The sequence below is a fragment of the Alligator sinensis genome, unplaced genomic scaffold, assembly GCF_000455745.1.
Source record: "Alligator sinensis unplaced genomic scaffold, ASM45574v1 scaffold544_1, whole genome shotgun sequence".
NCBI classification, from domain to species: Eukaryota; Metazoa; Chordata; order Crocodylia; family Alligatoridae; genus Alligator; species Alligator sinensis.
The window spans coordinates 403616-424766 of NW_005841937.1; the positions used below are offsets into that span (position 1 = coordinate 403616).

At 39.5% G+C, this 21151-nt stretch overlaps 1 protein-coding gene across 4 annotated transcripts in view; it reads right to left on the bottom strand.

Moving 5' to 3' along the window:
• SEC24D (SEC24 homolog D, COPII coat complex component) overlaps positions 1–21151 on the bottom strand; it is a 175863-nt gene that overhangs the window by 40488 nt on the left and 114224 nt on the right. For all 4 annotated transcript variants that reach the window (XM_025199131.1, XM_025199132.1, XM_025199133.1 and 1 more), the window contains 2 exons: positions 4814–4952; positions 1304–1419 (listed from right to left, as the gene is read on the bottom strand). In XM_025199131.1, the coding sequence (XP_025054916.1) occupies positions 1304–1419; positions 4814–4952 (255 nt within the window). The remainder of the gene's footprint in view (positions 1–1303; positions 1420–4813; positions 4953–21151) is intronic.

Consider the following 21151-nt stretch of genomic DNA (forward strand, 5'->3'; position numbering starts at 1 on the left):
TTTAAGTAATTTAAGGTGTCTAGGTACTTGATCAGAAAGCACAATGAGGTGCTTACCTTTTACGTTATCTAAACTGTATGTGTAAGTAGCTGCAGGCAAAAGCATGTCTGCAGTTACTTGGGGGGACATCAGTGCAACCCAAAACCTGAATATCTGTTAAAGAAAAGCTGAAAATGTGTAGCTACCTCTGTGGTAGGGAGACAGCCAGGCAGATTCTGCATTGCACAGCAGCCTGCATGCATACAAGTGTGGAGGAAACAGGAGCATCAGGCCCACCATTGATTGCTCTTACCAAAATTGCCCCAGGATCATTCACATCCAGACAAGAACTCTATTCATGAACCTCAGAACTGTAAAGGGTGTGTTTGAACCTGTTGCATTAAGATTTTGTGGCTGGAAGTAGTTTATTTCAAACTTGAAGTTCATAGCTAAGTCAGCCATAAGTATTCTGTTTCATTTTAATAATAATAAAAACATGTCAAACTGTTAAAGCTATGCAGGGAATCCTCCTTATGAATTCTCCCTGCCTCCATCTGTAGTTTAAGGTCTTAAAGGATTTCAACGGACTTTGGATGAAGCCCTTTATGACTTCATAACATGAGAACTAACAGTATAAGCAGGATATAAATACTATATAAAAAGGGTATACAAATTATACCTATAGCAAATGATGTATCCTAATGACTTAGAGGAAACTGTTCCACTTGCATATTCCTGTAATAATGCAATCGTAGCAAAATGATTGCAAATTGTAAGCCTGTTTCATCCAGGGTTAAACATTTCGATGATTTAGTTAATTTATATTGCTACAGAAGCATACAGTCAAACAGTTGCATCAAATTTCCAGGTTAAAATTTCCACAGTAGAGGATTTAGATATACATCTGCCTTGAAAATAAATGTAAGATGTGGCTAATACATGACACCATGTGAAAAATCTCAACTATAGTCTCTACAACAGTGTCATATAGTTGCTACAACCAAATTAAAGTCTGGCTGAGCCATAGTGCTTCGCACACTTTGCTGTAGTGCTTGTAACTCTTATCCGACAATCTTAATGGAATGACCATAACAGAAACAACGAGCAACAATATTAATGTTCAAAACTGTAATGTTCAAAACTGTACAGGAAATAGGTTTAACTTATATTTAATGCCTCTATCTACAGCTTTGAAAGTGTCCAGGAACCTCTGAACTTCTGGTATTTAAAACTGCAAACATTCTTATTCTGATTTAGGTATTTAAGGATTCTGCTCATTTGGATATAAACTTTGTAAACAAGTTCACATTCTGGGAATACTTACTCTGCAGTAATCCAAGGTAGCAACAAATTCATAAGATCCTAGAGATAACTCTGGCCTCTCATAGTGGTCCACTCTTCTGCCAACGTGGTCCAGATGTTGAAAAAAGAATGGAGGGACTACAGAAAAATAAAGAATCAGGTCTTTTTATTTTGCTTTGTTTTTAAATACACACAGATGAACCAATATAAGCTCCTATTTTTATGTTCAAGGAAAATGTGGCAAATGGCTGAGCAACGAAATGTTCATGGAAATAGCACATGGCAGGGTTTTTTTTAAAAAGAAAAGGCATTTTCTAAATTCTGATAGATGGGAGTTCCTACTGCATAGGATAAGTCCAGTCACACAAGCACAAGAATGGGATCTTCTATAGATACCCTGCCCTGAGCAGTTGGGACTGGGAAAGGCTGATTCCATGTATGTTGTGGACAGGAACCTGCTCTCCCTAAAATATACACACTGATAACAAAACCACTAGATTGCTGCAAGCTTGAAGCTGCAGTAGTCCCAGTTACAGAAAGCAGCACCAACACAATCTGCAGCACTGTGCTGTGTCAGAGCCACCCATATCATAGGGCACCTACACACAAGCAGTGAGGCTGCTCCAACACATTGTAATTACAAAGCGTTGCAGCAGACTCGATTAATCGAGCCTGCTAGAACATGGTAATTACTGTGCTCCAGCAGACTCCAGTGTCTTGTGTATATGTCCCCACACTTAAAAATGGCAGTAGGGCTGTTTTAAGATGCTCCGGGTGCTTTAATTAGAGCCTCTCAAAGCTGCTCTAATTAAAGTGCCTCCCCACCCCTCTCCTGGAGCACATGTATAAACACCCATAGTCACCAGTTATATCTATCCTTCAGCCAGCCCTGCTTCACCTAAAGGTCCCACTACAAAGGGGTAGTTCCAAAAGGTTCACAAATCCTGGGCTACTGCACAGCAAAGCCCCAACTGACACAAGGCTTAAGTAGAAGTGCACTATCTTAGGAACTGAATTGTAAGAAGTTATATGGTTTGCCAGACTATGGTTTAAATGCAGCCACTATCTTTAGTAGAGCAAGAGGTTGGAAAAGACACCAAGCTCGTGTTTTTTGTTCCATTCATTGCTAGTTACTTCCTTTACTTTACTTAAACTGTTTTGTACATCAGTCTTCCTTGCTTATAAAATGGGGATAATATTCACCTGCCCTGCAGGGGGTGGATTTGAGACCCAGCTAAAGTTCATGAAAATGCTTTGAGATTCTTAGATGAAAGACACCTTAGGAGCACAAAGCATGATTTAAACTGAAATCACTGTTCAAATCCTATATTTGCATTGTTTCTAACAATAGAGGTTTATGTTCAAGAGAATTTAACCTGACAAACTATGAAGCTTGCTGTTTGCTATACTTTGCTCAATAGGTTGAACCTCAGGCCAAAAAAAACAGTTAGCCTGAGTCTTTCAAGGTTCACATTTCAGAGTTGAAAAGATTACTGTATTAGGGAAAGCAGTATACCACTGTGATCCAGCTGAGGAACTCCAACTTGATACAAGCATATAGAAAGGCTAGTTCTGGCAAAGACTTGGGATTCAGCCAAAAGCACAAGAATACTTATGAGTCACATGCAGCACACTTGAACAAATATGGCATGGTATCTTCTGTGAAAACCAACACTTGTCACAGCAAGATTAATAGGTACTTCAACCATTAAATCCATGGTTGTGGACATAACTACTGTGATGCTGTTCTAAATATTTGGTCTTTGGTGGGCATTTGGGCATTTTTAAAGAAGTTTATTTTCACTTGAAGTTGAATTCTAACTAGCAGCTAGAAATAGAGCACAATATATATGCTATGTTGACAAAGCATTTTTAAAAATAAACTTTTGATGAAGCTGGATTTCATTATTTGGCACAGCTGTATTTTGCTAAAATACATTTCTTTTTAAAACTGTCCATATATTTTCCTTCATAAGCCATTTCTCTGAGAGAATCCTACTAAGTGTATCTCACTTATTATTTTCACGTGTATTTAATTGGAGGCTCATCATATGATGGAATGTCAGTAATACATCATCTAGTTATGGTTATATTGCATGACAAATGTAGGGCTCAATTCTTTGCTCTAGCTATTTCATACAGGAAAAGAGCTGGGTTGAAGGAAAAAGTTGTTTTATGACATCTTTGTTCTTTCCTTACTCTGCCACTGGCTGGAAGCTACTTATGGCAGTGTCAGGAGCCAAACTTGCCTTCCTTTGTTCATAGTCTCAAGGGACTATTCTAGTCAGCAGAAGAGCCAGAGAGCACAGACATTTCTGGACATTCCCCTTTTCACAGGGAATACTTTCTATTCCCTGTGGACTAGGAAGGAAGTGGTTTAGGGCCACTGTGCTGACTCAGCTATCTTGAAATTCATCCCAAATTGAATGAATTCTCTAACTCCATGACACTCAACCTCTGGCCCGCAGCCCAGATCCAGCCCATGTAGACAAGTAATCTGGCCCACCACAGGTCTGGAAAATTGCTGACGTGGGAGCAGTAGCAATTAATGTTCCTGCTCCCCCACCGACAAATTTCCAAGCTGCGTGGCCAGATGACGACCTTACGTATGTGGTAGATCAGACTGGTGTACAGGGCTTAGGTTGCAGGCCCAACCAGGCACGTACGCGATCTGGTGCATGCTGGGCTGGAATCTGGTGCAGCAGGTCCATTCCAGCACATATGGAGCTGGGATGGTGGGCCTGTTCTGGTGCACACAAATCTGGGGATTGATTCCGTATGCAAAGCTGGGGTCACATCCTAAACTGTACCTGGATGCTCACCCCATGCTAGACTGAGTCCACACACTGATTCTGTGAACCAGATCCAGCCTGCAGCTGAAAAAGCAGTTAGGACTGTGGTGTGGTTCCCAACCTCTCTCATAGTTTTACTGGAATGGGTCAAAATGGCCAAAAGAAAAACAAATGAGCCCAATACTTATATATTTTCATGTTCACAACTTTACAGAGCATGTTTCTGCTGTTGTACCTTTCTATCTTCTCAGTACCAATTTAAGATTGGTTACATTCATCTTAAAATGACAAAGGAAAATTTTACCTCAAGAGGACACAAAGTGGAGGGCTCAACAGAAAACCTCTGCTGCACTTTATTTTTCCTAACATTAAATATCCAAGTAGAAGGAATCTTCAGAATTGCCTGGTTACGTTTCCTGCTATTTTTTCTGCTGATAGGAAATTCAAGGGGCACACAGTCAGCTAGTAAAAACTGTCACAGCTGTAGGGCCTTATCCTAGACTCCATTCAGTCTTTATTCATGTGGATTCAGAGGACAGGATTTGGACTGTAGTGAATAACATGCCAAAGACTCTAGAGAATAAATATTGGCTCCACTGAGTTCTTGGTAAAAACCTCTCTTCACTTCAGTGGGACTAGTGCTTCACTCCAAATTGTTTTAACAAGAAAACAGAGATGTAATTTCCTTCTTAGTTTGAATGAATTTACCATACAAACAAATGTTAATCATTATCACTTACCATCATTTACACAGCTGCAAAATCCACATTGATACTTTCTTCCCCCTTCAATAAATTGCATGAAGGGACACATATAGGCTTTGCATCTATTGCATCGGATTGGCCCAGTCTCCCCGTGGTTAACAATGTAGAGAGGGGACTAAATGAAACAGAAAATAATCAAAGTTGTAAAAAGCGCTGCTAAACTTTAAGCCTAAAAAGCAGTCTTAAAAGATCATTGTGCATCTGAGCTCTCATATTAAGAATTATTCTTCCTATGCTACATCATTCAGGGTTTACCCAAATTCTGAGGTTTGTCTATTTTGCCAAGAGCAATGGCATCCTGAAGTTCTCAGGGAGCTAGGGATTCAAGATGGGCTACAGCAGGGTGAACTGTTCTTCAACATTTCTACCAGATGTATTCTAAGCAGGGCTGGTGAAGCCTTCCAAGTTTAACTGAAAAAGGGAGAACTGGTTTGTGTTGTAGCTACTCATTTTAAACCTAATATTGCTACTGAGGAATATTTTACAAAGAAGAATGCAAGCTCTCTCTCAGCGGAGGTAAGGAAGGCAGAGGTTGGTCATTTGCACGCACTGTTATAGTTACTCTTTGCAAACCTATAGCCCCAAACAGGAAATTGGGGTTGTAAAAAGAAAGAAAAGACAACTTCACATGGGGCCCACTTATGAAAAGCAAACCCCGATTTAAGTATGCACTTAAGCAGTATCTTGAATTCCCTTGAGCTCCAATGGAACTTTAAACAGGGATAGAGTTAAACACATGCAAGAATTCTTGTGTGTGAAATCTTTTAATGGGACAATTGCATCGTAGGGACAGACATAGGCAAGCTTTGAGGTATCACACAAGTACCCTTCCTCATGCCTCAGGTCCCCAAGAGGCTTAAGAAGAGGTACTGTGATACCCCAAAGAAGAATGCACAGAGTGCAAAGGTCCAAACCATACCCGATTAGTTAACTATTTGTTAAACATGCCAAATTGCTGCTTCTGGGTATAGACACACATACATTTGGAGCTGTCTTAAAAGAGGAATGTTTCAAAAGGGTAACAATTGTTATGTGCCAATTGTTACATTCCAACAAACCAGGAACTATAAAACTGCAGCAAAACGCCTCCAACTTTAACTGTGGATGAAGCATAGTTAAAGGTGGAGCAGGTTAGCTACAGTTATGATTCCTGGTTTGTCCATCCATAATAATTAATAATATAACAGCTGCCCTTTTGAAATGTTTCCCTTTTTGAAATGACTCCAGATGTATGTGTCCATACACATCTCTCCATGTCCCTAGAGCAGATACAGCATGAGCTGCATCAGTATAAGCTTCACTGCCAGGCTCTGATTAATGTGTTTCAACTGTAGCAGAAAGCCCCCTTTTCCTCTTGCCTGCATTTGCTTTCCCCTCTTTGGATATGTTTCTCCTCTTCTACCTTTTCTTCCTTCCTCTTTCTTTCACTATAAGATAAGGAATTGTCTTTTAAAGTTTGTATGTGTGCATTTTGTATCTCCCCTTGTATATTGGTATTTTTATCTATTTGTGTGCCATGGCATTACTATTGTAGCTTATATTTTATACTCCTCACCTTTAAGCTAAATGTGTTCAGTTTCAGAAATAAGTTATACACTGTAACAATGTTAACAAGGGCAGGAATCAAACCCCCGCTTCCCTGTATCAGGCGGGCCCCTGAAAGAGTGAGTGAATCAGTGATTGAATGCATAATACAGTAGCAGGTGGCAATTAACACCTAGGAAAAGCGCAGATCAACCAAGGGCAGAAATTAATAGGAGACAATGTAGCAACTGGGAATTGTCTAAACTTCACTGCTCAAGGGCTAGAAGCCCTGGTCTAAGTTAATCAACGCCAGGGACCAACTTTTGGGCTGAATATCTCCAGATCGACCGCTCCCAGAGCCCTATTCAAAATTCATCAATGGACTCCCAAACCTGCACGTACATGCAGACGACCCCTGGGGCTGACAGATGCCATCCAGTAGCCACCGAGGGGGAAGTCTCATGAGGGTCAATGACACCTGGATTGGGCAAACCTGAAAACTGGGGAGTCACCAAAGTCTGCCAAGGACAGATAAAAAGCAGTGAAAAGTGACACTCAGCGGCGCCCTCTTGATCTCCAACTTGACCAGCCCCCGACCTGTCCAGCCAGAAGGACCAGCCGGCAACCCCCTTCTGGAGGATAACACCACGCTGAAAGAAGCCTCGACTGGCCATCGACGGCAGACTCCAGCGCCTGTGGAATAGGTATACCCGACTCTTGTAGCTCGCTACTGTGTGTGTGCGCATGTGTGTGTGTGTAGGGGGGGGACCAGCACCAAGATTTATGATTTGACTTCATTACAGTGTTTCAATCTGCCTAATAAACCAGAATTTTAAGGATCCTGAGTTGGACATTTGTAGCCAACACAACCATAAACTGAAAGAATATGAGAACACTCCTGTAGAGCGGTAGGCATATAAAACTTTTAAACAAGGATCTATGCTAAACTGTTGATTGGTTGGTACTTTACATCCTTGCTGTCTGCCTCACTGAATTCCAAGTCGTTGGAGTTTTGGAGACAACTCCCAGGAACGAGGGACTCTTACAAGGCCCTGACACAAAACCTAGTCCAGCCTGAGGCTATAGGAAGTGCTATAGGACACAACACAGGTAGAATGGAGCAGGCCCAATATAGGAAGTTGTGAGGGTAGTGGAAGTGTGCTGCTCTTTGCTCAAGCCCCACACTTAAAGATCACCTACAATTCACGAGCATAGAGCTTCATAGGTCCAGTATTCTGCTGTCCTGGAGCAGGTTGTCTCTTTATCAAGAAATCAGTCTATTCAAACCCAGTACATGTGGTTTCCTACCACAGCATTGCTAAGGAAAGCATGGATTTCTCCTAGGTGTGATCTTTTTCTTGCTATCATATCTTGCTCTTTTTACAAATGGTGCCAAAGCTTACATACTTGAAGCACTAGCTTTCAAGCCTGTTCTCAGGGTCACTAGACATAGTGCAAGATTCAGAAAACATTAACATTAAACGAAGGAAAAGACATGAAGCAAACAAATACAATATCTCAAAATCTCGTCAGTTTAATTATGCTGAGCAGGCTTGATTACAGCCTCTCTCGAAATCAAAACTAACTGAAGACACTTTCCAGATGTCTCCCTCAGTAATAGTGCTGCAGTAATTGAAGGATTTTGCAATTATTGTTTATGGGTTTGCTCAGACATGGCTTCCTTAGCTCTAAAGTATGCTCAACAGTTGCATGTGCTTTATAAATAAAAAGTTTCAAAATTTTTGGACTTTCTTCATTAATTGCCAATTTTCCATTGGTCATTCTGTGGTGCTGTTTTAATGAGGCATGTCAGATTGTGTTAATTACACCATAAAACCTTTGCTACACCTAATACATAGTTACTATAACCAGACTCTGTGTAGCCAGATCCAATACATATCAGACTTCTCTCTTTTTTTTGAATGCCGATTAAATCATTCATCCAACCCCAAATATAATACATCAACTATAAGACTACTACTTCACGACATTAAATGGAAACAACAAAACAAATATCAAATGGCCAAAAGAAAACAAGATCTAAATATGAAACATGAAAAGTCCTCGCTAAAATCAACGCTAGAAGAGCATACTGCCCCTCAGTCTTGCAAATCTGTGTACTTCCTTCTGCATGTTTAATAAATTATTTTCTTGGAGACAGTAAAAACAAAAGAATAAACCACTACCAGGCTCTTTCTTCTTTTCTCATATTTGGAGTGGAAATTTTACTTTCTTCCCCCAAAGCAACTAAAAAGAAGGCAGGGGGTCAACAAAACAGCCCAGCTCTATTATTGTAGGTTTAGAAACACAGCAGCCCAAGGCTAACATATGTATAACTTCATGTATGCATCCAAGACTCCTCGTCAAGTCATTGAGGCTACGCACTTTGCAGAAAGTTAAACATGCTTAAATCTTTACTGAATATGGCCTAGGTTACTCATTGCTGTTAGCATTCTCTGAACCTACTTCTGCTCTGATTTACACTAGAGAAATGGAAAAACTCCACTAATATCATACTACAAAGTCAGACTCCATCCCTCTCCACCTCCCCCCCACCTCTTCCTCTTTCCTGTTTAATAAACTTAGAGGAAAGCATACATTTCTAACAGAACAGGCATTATTATTTATGCCCCACACATCATCATAACGTTTGTATCTAATACAGAATAAATATCCCTCAGAATATAAATATTTAGGAGTCCTAAATGCAAACATCCATCTTTCTTACATTGAAATCTGAGTCTCATTACAACATATTTTAGTTTTCTCCATTTTAACTAGTTACATTAGTAATTAATGATGTCTGATAACAGTTACAGTGACTTGTAGAGTAAATCCAGATTGAACAGTACTGTTATGCCAAAACTATCAAAGCACTGTGTACAGTGAAAAATGAGGTTCTTAAAGCTAACAGATGTAGACACTGCCACCACAGACTTGAAATTTGACTTAACCACCTAGGTCAAGCATTTATTTTAGATCAGGGAGTGAAAACCTATTCATTTTTAAAAATCACCACTATAGTAAGGGGGAATAAAAACGTGTGCATTTGGGCTGGTATGCTTTAATGTTGATTTTGTAAGGCTATAGATTGAATGCAATAACATAAATTCACTTGCATACACTACACAACAATAGCATTTACATATCGACGCGTATTCAAAAAATAAACACTACCAAAACCCAAAAAGTAACGCTGGCTACGAAACCTATATTTAACGTGCGTGTGTATTAAGGCGCTATTTCTAATGCATATTAAATTTAGTGCCTCTAATGTGAGGTACTAAAGCATTAGGCTGCCTTAATGTGCATGGTTTTTAAGTGATGCTTAATGCATAGTAGCCTGTTTTACTGCACATTGGTGCAATGTCACCATATTTTATGTGATGCTTTAATGTGCAGTAAAATAGGCTACCGTGCATTAAAATGCATGTGTAGATGCACCCACTGTGTACCAGACAATACTGTAAAAAAAAGGACTTACTCAGGCTTCCATGGTAGCCAGCGGCCAAAAACATCCTTAGAAAGGAGTAGAACAAGATAAGGTCTGGAGTGCTAATCACGCAACCAAGCAATAGTAGGCCAATGTTATTTTCCTCCTTAAATCACTTAAACACTAATAAAATGGTGTTATTCCCACTTTATGTTTGTGTAAATTAGTGTCCCCCTGTATATTATAGCATGCAACTTTTATTAAGAAGACTGTGACCACCAAATTCACACCCTGTTCCATACCTTACCATCATCAATTGAGCAGCTTGAGAAAAAACCCTATTCACAGTGGGTAAAGAGGCCTTAGGGAGCCTTATGATGTTCCAAAGCCACTGGAATTATTATGGATTTACACGGAGGGAAGAATCTGGTTCATCCTTACAAGCACAAAAGACTGCAAGATTGCCCTTAAACTAGATAGAGACTTTAGTGAAGATACAGGGTACACCAAAAGGACGATTTAAAGTATTCTGATCCATTTTAAACTGATAAACAAAATTTAATATAGTATAGTTTGTATTAGTATTGAACCATTTTTTTTAATTGGAAAAATAAGACAAGGGACTGTTTTTGTACTTAGATCACTTTGTTGAATGGGGTAAAAGATCAAATGCTCAGTAGAGGCACTAGGGAAAAACACTACAAATTATTTTGATTGTGGACTCCAGATGAGAAACACTAAGCATTAACAAAGAAGGTCTCTCCAACTATTCTGCTTTGAAGTACTGACTGTTCTTTGGATGTACTGACATGCTGTCTCTCAAGTGAAGGTCAGCAGTCAGGATTAACTGATGATAAGTAGGAGCATGAAATTGGAATGCAAGATGATAGTCAAGAAACGGTGCTGAACAGCAGTCTCTCAAAATGTCAGCACTTCTAAACAACTGAGACTCAAGCAGGGCCTCTTTTGTTCTGTGTTTGCACAGTACCTAGCACAGTGGGAACCTGGTCTGTGGCTGGGACTCGAACACTGTACCACAATGCCAACAATACATTATAATAAAAACAAGACAAGAAAAAGAGGCCTTTAGGATGATTGTATACAGAAGTGAGGAGTAATAATAAAAGGGATGATTTGTAGCTTATTAGCTACAGGAATTTCAGAATAAAATAAATCTGGAGTTATAGAGAGGTGGAATTTTGATTAATTTTATTTCTAGGCTGACCATTTAGTGTAGAGCTGACATGATATGCATGTGGTTTAGTAACGAACAACTTTAGAGAAGAGAATACAGTTAGGGGAGGCATTCCTCTGGCATTTTTATTTTATGCAGACTACTCTGCACGTAACTTTTCTGAAGAACAGCTCCAAATCTGGGCTTCTGGGCTTCAACTAACATCACTGTTAATTTCTCCTCAACTAAACTGAAATTTCATTTGTGTACTGCCTGTGTGTGTCTATGTCAGTTCATTCTCTTGTAAGTTTATCACGTTTTTGGCAGTCATAGAAAAAAAGTAACTACACAATTTGAAATAGTAGTTTGATCAATACATGTGCAAACATAGTGGATATACAAGCAAATCAATTCTCTTATAAAGGCCAAAACCCATTAACCACAAACACAGCTGCTGCTATTTCTGATGTGTTGTGGAATACCCGCAGCATAGCCAATCAAGCAATATTCCAAATGGTGCTTGTGGAGTGTGGCTGCTCTAGGCTTCAGGTAGGGGGGAAGGGAGATTTAAATTAGCAAATAAATTTAAGTGGAACTTGGTTACAGGAATGACACTTCACCTGGATTAGATGCCACGCCAGGAAAGTGCTGTAAAAATCATTAATGCCTTCCTAGCAAGAACAAAAACTGAACTTGAATTTCCCATTGCAGTTAGCTGGTGGGTTATGGGCACACTTTAGACATCAGGTGTATCTTTTCCTTTTTTCTAAGGATATCTAGGATATTTTAGTCAGAAGAAATCACTAGTCCAAGAATTATGGCAAAGGACTGATAAATGGATGACCCCTCTGCCCCCCCCCATTTCCTGTTTCAAACCCTAAAACAATACCTTTTTGGATTTGCTTTTCTCATAATGAGGAACTACTGAGATTTTGTTAGAGGAACTTCCTTTTACTGATTAACTATTCATGCCAGAGAACATTTTATAGCTGTAGCAGGATGTAAAGAAGAGAAAGAAACAAAGTAAAAAAAAAAAAAGTGAGATACTAAAACAGAAAAGTCATTTTGCCTGATTCGGAGCCCTATCGAGTGGTCCATTTGAAAATGAAGGCTGCTGGGATAGGACTTCCACTTCACTGAAATTAAAAGAAAACTGTGAGGGTAGCGAAGAAGATTCATTCTGCATAAGGTGAGTTGCAGAAACAGCCAAAAATGACTGCTGACAACTATCACTGAAAACTAAGGAAAACAAAAAAAATTAGAAAATATCGAGCAAAAAGCAATACAGAATATACTCATCTCCAATATGAAAAAATTAATAATAATATATCTTAAAAGAGAAGATCTTCTTATGAAAAGTGGAAACAATCTTTTTGTTGAGCAAAACTGGCTTTCCGTAATCACCACATCACATTTATTCTTTTTATTACTTTTATTGTTCTGATAGTTGCATCCCAAACAGGATCAGACACCTTACCATGCCAGCTGCTGTGCAAACATCCAGAATATTTCATCAGCTACTTTTCTCCTTTGTCACAGCTTACCGAGTTAGACAGAGCCTTTGCTCATTACCACCAGGAAGGGGCAGTGTGCAGCTAGAAAACACTGCAGGAGTCCTGGGGAGAAACCATCACAATCACAAAACCTTTGCTCATCCTTTATTCTGGAGCCAGGGAAATAATTTGTGTTGCCTTCACCTGGTATGGAATCTCTCTCTAATACAGGAGTTGGCAATCTATGGTTCATGGGGCAGATCTGGCCTGCCAAGCCCAGATACCATCAGCATTTTGGTGATGGGGCAATTTAGTGGCCTTTCTGTGGCAGGGGGATTCTGTGAGATTCAGTGATGGTCAGGTTACATACCCAGTGGCAGCAATTGGGCACTGGGAAGAAGCAGTGGTGGTGGCAGGGTCAGAAGTGCTGGCCCAAATCAAATGGAGCCATGTTATCTCTTTGAAAAGGTTGCTGAGCCCTGCTCCAATTCTTCTGGCCAGCAGTTTGACAAGAGAGTCAATGATCCATACATTCTCTTGACAAGAGTGTAGCAGCCAGAGCCCACTTCCCCACAACTGGAGAGAAAGTGCAGTAAGATCCCCCTAAGGGACAGGGGGCTTATTGATCCTTACTCTTTTGCAGGGCAAATATAGTGCCAGCTCTGAACTGGCCCTAAATGCAATCTGACTCTCGCATATCTGACAGTCAAGCATAACTATTACAGAGGGCTTTTACAAATGTGTTAACTAATTAAACTTTTTCAGAAGTGTGTGTGACATTAAGGAAAAATCCAGTAAAATGGAAGGAACTCCCTCCCCCCCAGCTAGTAAACTATCTATCATCAAATTATTATATTGCAATAAGAGATGACAAATAATATAATATGTATATATACAAAGAAAGTAAGGGAAGCATGACTACAGTTTTAAAAATTAATTCTAAAACTTCCCATCCTGATCCTAGTAAAAGATCCTAGTAAAAGAGTGTTCAACAAAACCTCATAGCGTGTTAAATTCCCTTAGAAACGGTAACATCCCTCAAGGCTTAATGTCAGTTTGCTGTGAGTAAATTTACTGCTGTTGCTATGATCAACTTTGGCAAGTGAAGAAGGGGAGAATCTTATTCCATTTCAGGACAGTAATGGGCAGTCAACACAGGAAAATTCTCATGTACAGAGACAAAGGATATTCCACCAGCTATTATAAGGAATATCTTAAAAAAAATAAAAATCAAAATGACATCTTTCTTGGAAAACAAAATATGTACAAAAGTCAACATGTTACCAAGCAGTTGCACTTAATATAACTTTTACTTCATTCTTTCTTCTGCATGGTTACAGTTACTTAGATTGTGATAGGATTTCCCACCCCAAACCATTCTGATTAATAGAAAGAACTTTGAGTGCAATATCTTCAATCTGTAGAGTAATTTCCACCCCACTTCAAATTCCTAGAATTAGTTAAATCTGGAATTCTGTTATTCTATTTAGAAAGTATAGTTGATGTTTTCCAAACTAGTATCATAACAGTGTCCCAAACTTCTAGAGAGACAGGGGGTGGGGGGAAGAAACTATGGGACTACACTATTAAAATACTGGAGCCTTTCTATGACTTTGGACAGACATAAAATACTTTATACATTTAAGACAAAAATAAGCTATTCTTAAAGAGAGCTATGAATTTACAGAGCTGGGAACAGATGAGAATATGCCTTTTGATTAACTGATGTAATTAGGGATCTCTCCCTCTCTTGTTTTAAGAGATATTCACAATTATTAACATTTACTATGATTTTTCTGAATTTAGGAGGTTGAGGACTGATAATAAAACCCCTTTAGATTAGTTACACTTAACATAAATTTTCAGAATTTCTACTGAACTGTTCAAGGAAAAATATATCAGTCATCACAGAAACTGGGAGAACTTCAGAATCATCCAGTTTCCAGTTTAAATATTTCCTCTATCCTGAAATTCTGTATCCTGTTCATCAGTCTTAACTCATATTTTAACAAATCTGGGGCAAAATCCTTTGCTAATTGTGTGTTTAAACATGCATTTCTGCTAGAGAGCACACCTGTAGCCCAACAGACTAAAAAAACATTTCTCCTGGTTGACTAAAGAAGGTAGCCTCAAGACAGAAAGGACCACAGTTTCAACAGTTTTGCTGGCACTTTTAAACTGGGGACTGTTTTGGTATATCCAGTAACAGAAACATCATGGTTCAGCACAATCCTTTTCCAGGGTTCTCCATAGCAGAATCATTCTGGAAAGAGGAAATGGTATGTAAAATAAGATTAGATTAAGGCCCCTTACATTCACTTTAATATGTGATAGATCTAATCCTCAATCCCAACAATCACATGTGCATGGCAACACACATGATTCTGGGATCAGGGAGAAGATCCCAATTGTGTCTTACTTGCTGCTAAGCAAGATGAAACAAACCACCTGATTGTCAATTGGTGCCAGGAACCAAACCAGTCCCTGGCCCCAGTCAATAATCATCCAAACATCTCAGTGCATGGGGAGCTGTAAAACCCCATGTGCCCCACCCAACTGGACAGCACACAGGGTTTTGACAGGTCCTGGCCATATGTTCAATTTAAGGCATGATACAAGCAAGCCACAAAGTTATTCCACATTATAGGGAATAACTCAAGTGACTTGTTTACTGCATTATCATGCCTTAAATTGACCTGCACACGTGGCTGGGTTACTATTTAAAGCAAGATTAACAAACTGTTCCTTAAATGTAACATGCCAGGGGCCTAAGTAACAGATTTAGTTTAGATGGCATAAAACTGAACTTTAAGTGTATGATCTCCAGAGCTGCAACTACTGAATCCTGGGTGAGGCACTGAGGCTTTGTGTGAGAGTAGAGCATGGTACCTCAGAAAGATACCAAAGTGGCACCATGGTACCAGTGGCATCTCTTGCTTAGTGTATCACAGACAGTTCAAAGCACAAATTGGCCTGATCAGCTACTCACGTGCTCACAGCACAAACCAAACCAACGAATCATATCATGGTCATCTTCGAATTTGAAGGAGAAACAACAACAACACATCTCAGAAGGGTGATCAAAAAACCCTGCATGCTAAGTGGAAAGCTACCCAGAGCTAGCCAAAAGGTATCAAATTTACGCTCAAGTTGGTGTAAATCACCACATTTATTGCACAGTACAGGCATGCACGTGTAGATGCATACCTGTACTGCACAGTAATTTCAGTTACTGTGCAGCAAACTGCCACATGCAGACATGCTCAGTTTGTACTATATACAAGCAGGAACAAAAAAGTGGTGCTTAGGAGTGTGTTTATGGAGTACCTGTGCTCAAATTTGCAACAGTTTCAAAAGGCAAAATGCATCAATTCTGGATTCTAAGTCTGTGGGTACCCACAGTAATTTGCCTATATGCATATTACTACAGGCATGTTTATTTCAAATTCAGTTTTGAAATTTGCCCCTCACTTTCACATGCCTAGGGACAGCAGGGTCTAACAGTAAGGAGAGAGAAAAGGGACGGCAAGCGGAAGAACTTGGAGGGGGGCAGATGGCAAAGAGATCACCTGAACCCCTCCCCAGATTTATTTTCCCTGCTGTAGCAATGGAAGGGGGACAAATTCAAGGCAAACCTCCAATAATTAGATTCTATTCCTGGAAAATTAAAACAAATTTATAAATTTTCCATATATAGTATCTAATTATTCGGGGGGTTATTTTATATTCAAGATCATCTTATAATCAAGTAAATACAGTACCTTCTTGAAGAGCCAGGTAACCTTAAAGGGAATCTGAAATGTTCATGGCTCAGCTAGTGTACCAGATCCTGATTTTAACAAGGGAAAATGGGGATGAACAAATGTCCATGGTTCATAGCTTCTGCCTTTTGTGCTAGAATCTAAATGTCAAAAGAGGAAGCTTTCATTAACGTAACTGAGAAGGGCCTTTCTGCATAACTGCCATCTTAATAGGGAGTCAAATGATGGAGATCTTGAATAAACCAGAATTAAAGTCTGCACATAACAGACGAACAAAATGCTGTCAACAACTGGAAATACCCAGAAGCTAGCATGAGTCTCAATAGCAAGGGGCATGGGGAGAGGTCTCTTAATGATATCATGTTCCAAGCCCAACTGGTGTTGCAAGTTGTAAGCCAATGTGAAAAGGGTATGACATTTCAAAATAAATTGACTGAGATAGCTGGACAGAATTTCAGGCGGCCTTTCCCTTGGTCCCTGAGGATTTTCTTTAGCACGTTGTTATCTTTTGATATAAACAAAAGCTTCCTGGTAGTATGCACAACTTAATTTGTTGGTCGTGTGAACCCCATCTATTCCATCTCATACTATGAAGTATGATTTTAGCTTTGTATATCATAAGAGTAAACCCTTAAACTGTAATTCCCTTTGACTTCAATCATACCGATTAGACGGAACATTACTCATGAAAATGCCAAGCCTCAATGACAGAGAGATTAGGAATTCATTTGCTGGGAAGACAAACAGAATATTTCCCCCATAGAATTCTGTTTCTTCATTTTCCAGAGTAACAACAGAGGTCTTGTCATATTCTAACGGCCTGGGAGACTGTACCAGAGAGGTGTGAAATTCATTTTCTTAAGACCTCTGGCTGAAAGGTATGAGAGCAGTGAGTGAACAAACAATCTGAGAAACCTGGTCACTTCATCAAAGCTAACCAACAAACATACTTCCCACAATGATTTTTTGCAAAAAAGAATGATACTGCCAGGACTGAATGGCATGGCTTGACGTGGGCTGCTTTCCAAAAGTTTAGGAAAAAAAGGAAGACAATATTGTTTACATGACATGAACCTAAAAAGTTGAAGTTAGCCTAGGCTTTGAGCCTACCAGTTAATTTGAGATCTGTGGATGAAGAGTACTCTTGAAGAACTAGGAATTATTAATGTTTGAAAAAAATAAGAGAAACAGGCCCATTTCAAACTGGAAAAAAAAAGGATGGAGAGATAAGGGGAAAAAAAAAAAAAAAAGCAAGTTGTATTATTTTATTCTGCTATTTAAAATAATTGTGGTTATTACATTAGCTTGATCTTGACTTATTGGAATGACATTTGCAATATATTGCTTACCTTTACTATAAGCCTTATTATTAAGATTCAACTCACTTGATTCCAAAATTCTTCTAGTTCCATAGGACTGAAGTAGTGGTCATTTCTAAGATATTTTACTGGATCAGATGGCTCAAAGCTGATTTATTAATCCTTTCTAACTCTCCCAACAGTCCAACTAGACTGCACACCAGCTATTCTTCTGAAAATTTACCTAACTGAAGTAGTTCACCAGCTTTCATTTTCATTTTCTAAGAGAACTCCATTCTAGTTTCATATAAAGTTACTTCATGGCCATCGTTTCTAATACCCTGAGGATTTTCTGTTTTCAGAGAAAGAAAATTAGAAGCCAAATATAAATGAATTATTTTTCCATTTATATACAAGTCACATTATACTGATGTGCTACTGTAAAACAGTGCACACCAGTTATTAGGTGATAACTAAATACAAAGCCAAAACACCTTTACCTTTGTAAGCATTTAACACTATATCTAATTTTTTGGCATTGCTTAATATTTGGTTTTAAAAATGTAAAAGACTGTCAAACTAAAATATTAGTAGCAAGTTGTATTAGATGTTAAAATACAGATCACATGGTTTATCCAGGCTCTGGAAACATTCGTATATCTCCAAAACAAACTCATGTAGGGCCTGGTCTATGATGATAACTGTGAGAGAGAAGTTTATTTTTACAGTCTGTTGCTAAAACAGTGACTGACTAAAAATAAATCCTGCCAAACAATGATACCATTTTCTTTAAAAAGTGTAACAAATACTTTCCACAGATCATCCAAATCAGGATATTAAAGGTGAAGAACAGTTTTGTGCGAGGAATAATAAATAAGATAGTATAGTAGTAGGTTTTTGGATAAAGGAAAAAAGTGTCGTGCCCTTTTTGATTTTTATTTCAATCTATTTTCAAGGCGCAGATGGAAGGCTTGCTGATCTAGGATTACCTAAATCTACTACAGGCACTTTGAAATATAAGTAGAACATTTCCAGCCCTTTATTTCTCTGGACCAGAGTCCAATTTTAAAAGGAAAGCGTGCATAATTTTATATTAGTACCTTAACTACTTTTTGCTTGAGCTCCTTCATAATCCCAGGAGGAATTCTGGGTTTAGTGATGTGTTGCATTCCAAATTATCCATTTTCTCCAGTTACATACTCTTCTGTCACTTCAATCTCTGAGAGGACCATTATTACCAGAAAAGAGCACTACAGGATAGGAATATCCCCTACTTTCTCAGAGGTAAAGACAAAGGCAAGTATGTAATTTAGGCTATGAATACACATTGCATTTGTCCCTGGACAAGTTGTGTCTACTTTTGTCCTGGAATAGAAATATCCTGGGATTGGCATATACACACCTTGCCCTTCTAATCAGGGTTCAGTCAGCAAATGAATGTTCTGCTGCTTTTCTGCCATTAATTCAATGATAAAAACCCAAGATAACTGTTCAGATGTCCTGGGACAAACTGTTAATACTACTTACCTCATTAATCCCAGGACAATGGGAATAAATGTCTGAACAATCACAGTTTGTCCTGAATAAAATGGTATATTCAGAGACAAAGCTATCACGTGTTTGTAGCCTGGGCTACTCAGCAGCATCTTGCTTCCCTAATTACTCCCTTTCAGTCCTGATGATTCAGCGGGTTGATTCTTTCATAGGTCTCTCAATTAGAATCTATTTAAGGAATCTGTTGTTTTCTCTAGGAAAGATTTATTTAAGTACTGAGAAATCATTTCTCTAAAAACCATCCCATTGTACCATTTTAAGAGTTTTACATGTGGATGGGTATTTGTTGTTCGATTGAATTTGGTTGCATGTTCAGCCCTACTGAACACTGTGCACTTAACTTCTTTGTAATGATCTGGAGGCCATTAGTGCAGTAGTATATTTATATTCTGACAGCTTGGGTTTTGTATTCTTCAAAATCTAGTTGTGCTCTTCTCTACTCCAAATGTTTATCCTATGGTTTTTACGTATCCTTTAGATAGGGTTTGTTTGTTTGTTTGTTTACCTGATTTACCTGTGGCAGGTTAGTGTGTTAGGTCTATGTTGTGTCAGGGTTGATAGTAGTCTTATGTAGAGTTTAGATTATGGTTTATATGGACTGGTTTGGATAGGGGTGGTCCTGCCTCAGGCAGGGTGTTAGACTAGATGACCTCTGGAGGCCCCTTCCAGCCCTACTTCTCTCTACAACTCTATTCTATCAATTCTATCAAATTCCATCATTGTCAGATGTTCACTGCAATGCATTCTATTTATTTTTTCTTCTAAACTTCTTTCATTTCTGTTTTTATAGTTTTTATTCTTAAATAAGTACCTGTTCTTCTTCATTTGACACCCAAATTAGTTAAGAGAAATTACCCAGGAGTTTTTGTCCTACTCCTGTATTAGTTCATTGGTTATTTGCATTCCACTTTTACTGGATACATAGATACCATTGTACTACAGACATCCCTAACAAATTTACATATGCCTCAGGTCCTGCCAGCTTTTCCACCCCTTTTTTAAACACACCCTCAAAACCTTTTGTTTTACTTCCTGTTCTATGGAGGCGGAGCCCAAATCCATCTGCATACATTCCGCATCTCCAAACATCCCTCAGTGCTTAATAAAAACTAATATTCCTCTTCTCATGCATGCACAGAAACTGACATTCCTTTTGCCAAGGCAGACAACAGCATTTAACAGAAAGCTAGCTACAAGGCCTGTGTGAAGCAGCAAGTATCTGCTTTGGATTAGGCCGATTTAGAGATTCGAATCACTGCCCCGATTCGGCCGAATCGGATCTAAAGATTCGGCGCCGCTTCGGAGATCTGACCATAGGCTAAACAGGCAGCAGTCCTCACCATGCTGGACACAGATGCCTCCAGCTGGTAAGTCTGTTGTGGTGGGCGGAGAGGGGAGGGAAGGGGCGTGTTGGGAGGAAGGGACTAGGAGTGGGGGCTATGCCCTGCTGCTGCTTGCCCCCTTCCCCCCGGAGCGAGCCACACCTGTATAGCGCTCCCTCCCCACCCCTGGCCCGGCTGGGCAAGCGGCAACAGGGCATAGCCCCTGCTCCCAGCACTGCCCACATCCTGCGCTCCCTCCAAGTCCTGGGCCCCCCCACTCCGGCTGGGCAGCTTGTCCAAGCCCCAGCCCCAATGCCTCCCTCCCCCATGCCCCTTTTTCTGAATCAATTCGGAGGCTTCCGATTCATTTCAGACCTTTTAATTGGTTTCCTGATTCTATATGGATTCAGAGATTCAGTTGCCAAATCTCCTCTGAATTGAATCAGCTACCGAAGCTTCGCACAGCCCTAAAAAGCTACCACTGAGACTAGAACAAAGCTTTCTAGTCTAAATTTATCTTCCGGCACCTCTCTCTCTCTCTCTCTCTCTAGTGCCCTATGCCAGCATTTCTCAACCCATGGGTCATGACCCAAAAGTGGGTCACAAGAATATATGAAAGGGCCATGAACAAACTTTAAAAATTGATTCTCTTCTAAAGGAGAAAAATGTAGGACAACATGGCTTTTCCCTTGCAGGCTGGCAAAGTTCCAGCCTGTGAGGGGCTGCTTGGGAGCCCCCCCCACCCCCCCCCCCCC